The sequence below is a fragment of the Suricata suricatta genome, chromosome 8, assembly GCF_006229205.1.
Source record: "Suricata suricatta isolate VVHF042 chromosome 8, meerkat_22Aug2017_6uvM2_HiC, whole genome shotgun sequence".
Classification (NCBI taxonomy): Eukaryota; Metazoa; Chordata; class Mammalia; order Carnivora; family Herpestidae; genus Suricata; species Suricata suricatta.
The window spans coordinates 38,402,482-38,403,240 of record NC_043707.1 but is presented as its reverse complement, the minus strand read 5'-3'; the positions used below and the strand labels follow the sequence as shown (position 1 = coordinate 38,403,240).

Genomic DNA, 759 nt, shown 5'->3' with positions numbered 1-759 from the left:
GGATGGGTAAAATCCCGCACCTTAGGGGGAGGTTTGTGGACATTTTATTTGCATTTAGAGAATTCTTGTTGGGGTTGGAGGAGACTTGAGTGATTACATGCTCCAACACTCTCATTTTTCAGGAAGTGAGGTTAGAGATGGGGCTGTGGTTTATTTGCTCCCAAATCATACAGATTCCACAGGCAGAGCTGGGAGACAAAATGGGCAGCAGTACCTGGCTATTTAATGCTTGGTAAAGACTTTCTGAGGGAAAACTACTAATCCCAGGAGTCTCCTCTGAGAGTTCTCCCGCGTCTAAACAGAGGGCATCAAGCCCAGCCCCAGCAGCGCTGCTAGTAGTATGATGGGCATTTCCATGGCTGCTGCCGCCTCCGTGGCCGCATCCTTTTGCGGTTGGTCCAGTGATGCTCTTTGCTCTCTTTCTAGGCTTCTCTTTCTTCTTGGACAAGATGTCTCACCAGAAAAAGCAGCCCACCCCTATGCCCCCAGTGGGCTGCGGGAAGACTTGGGGCAGCGGCGGCGGAGGCAGCGGGGGCTCTGGCTGCAGCGGCAGCTACTCCGGCGGGGGCGGCGGAGGTGGCGGCGGAGGCTCCAGCTGCGGGGGATACTCCGGAGGCAGCGGTGGAGGCTCCAGCTGCGGGGAATACTCTGGAGGCGGCAGCGGAGGCTCCAGTGGGAGTGTCAAGTACTCCGGGGGTGGTGGCAGCTCTGGTGGCGGCGGAGGCTCCAGCTGCGGGGGATACTCTGGGGGCGGCGGAG

General features: G+C 58.2%; 1 protein-coding gene across 1 annotated transcript in view; it reads left to right on the top strand.

Annotated features, from left to right (window-relative positions):
* The first annotated feature begins 305 nt into the window (after nt 1–305).
* Nucleotides 306–759, top strand: part of LOR (loricrin) — a 1,097-nt gene continuing 643 nt past the window's right edge. Inside the window, exon 1 of the mRNA XM_029945772.1 lies at nt 306–753. Within this exon, the coding sequence (XP_029801632.1) occupies nt 405–753 (349 nt within the window). The 5' untranslated portion in view covers nt 306–404. The remainder of the gene's footprint in view (nt 754–759) is intronic.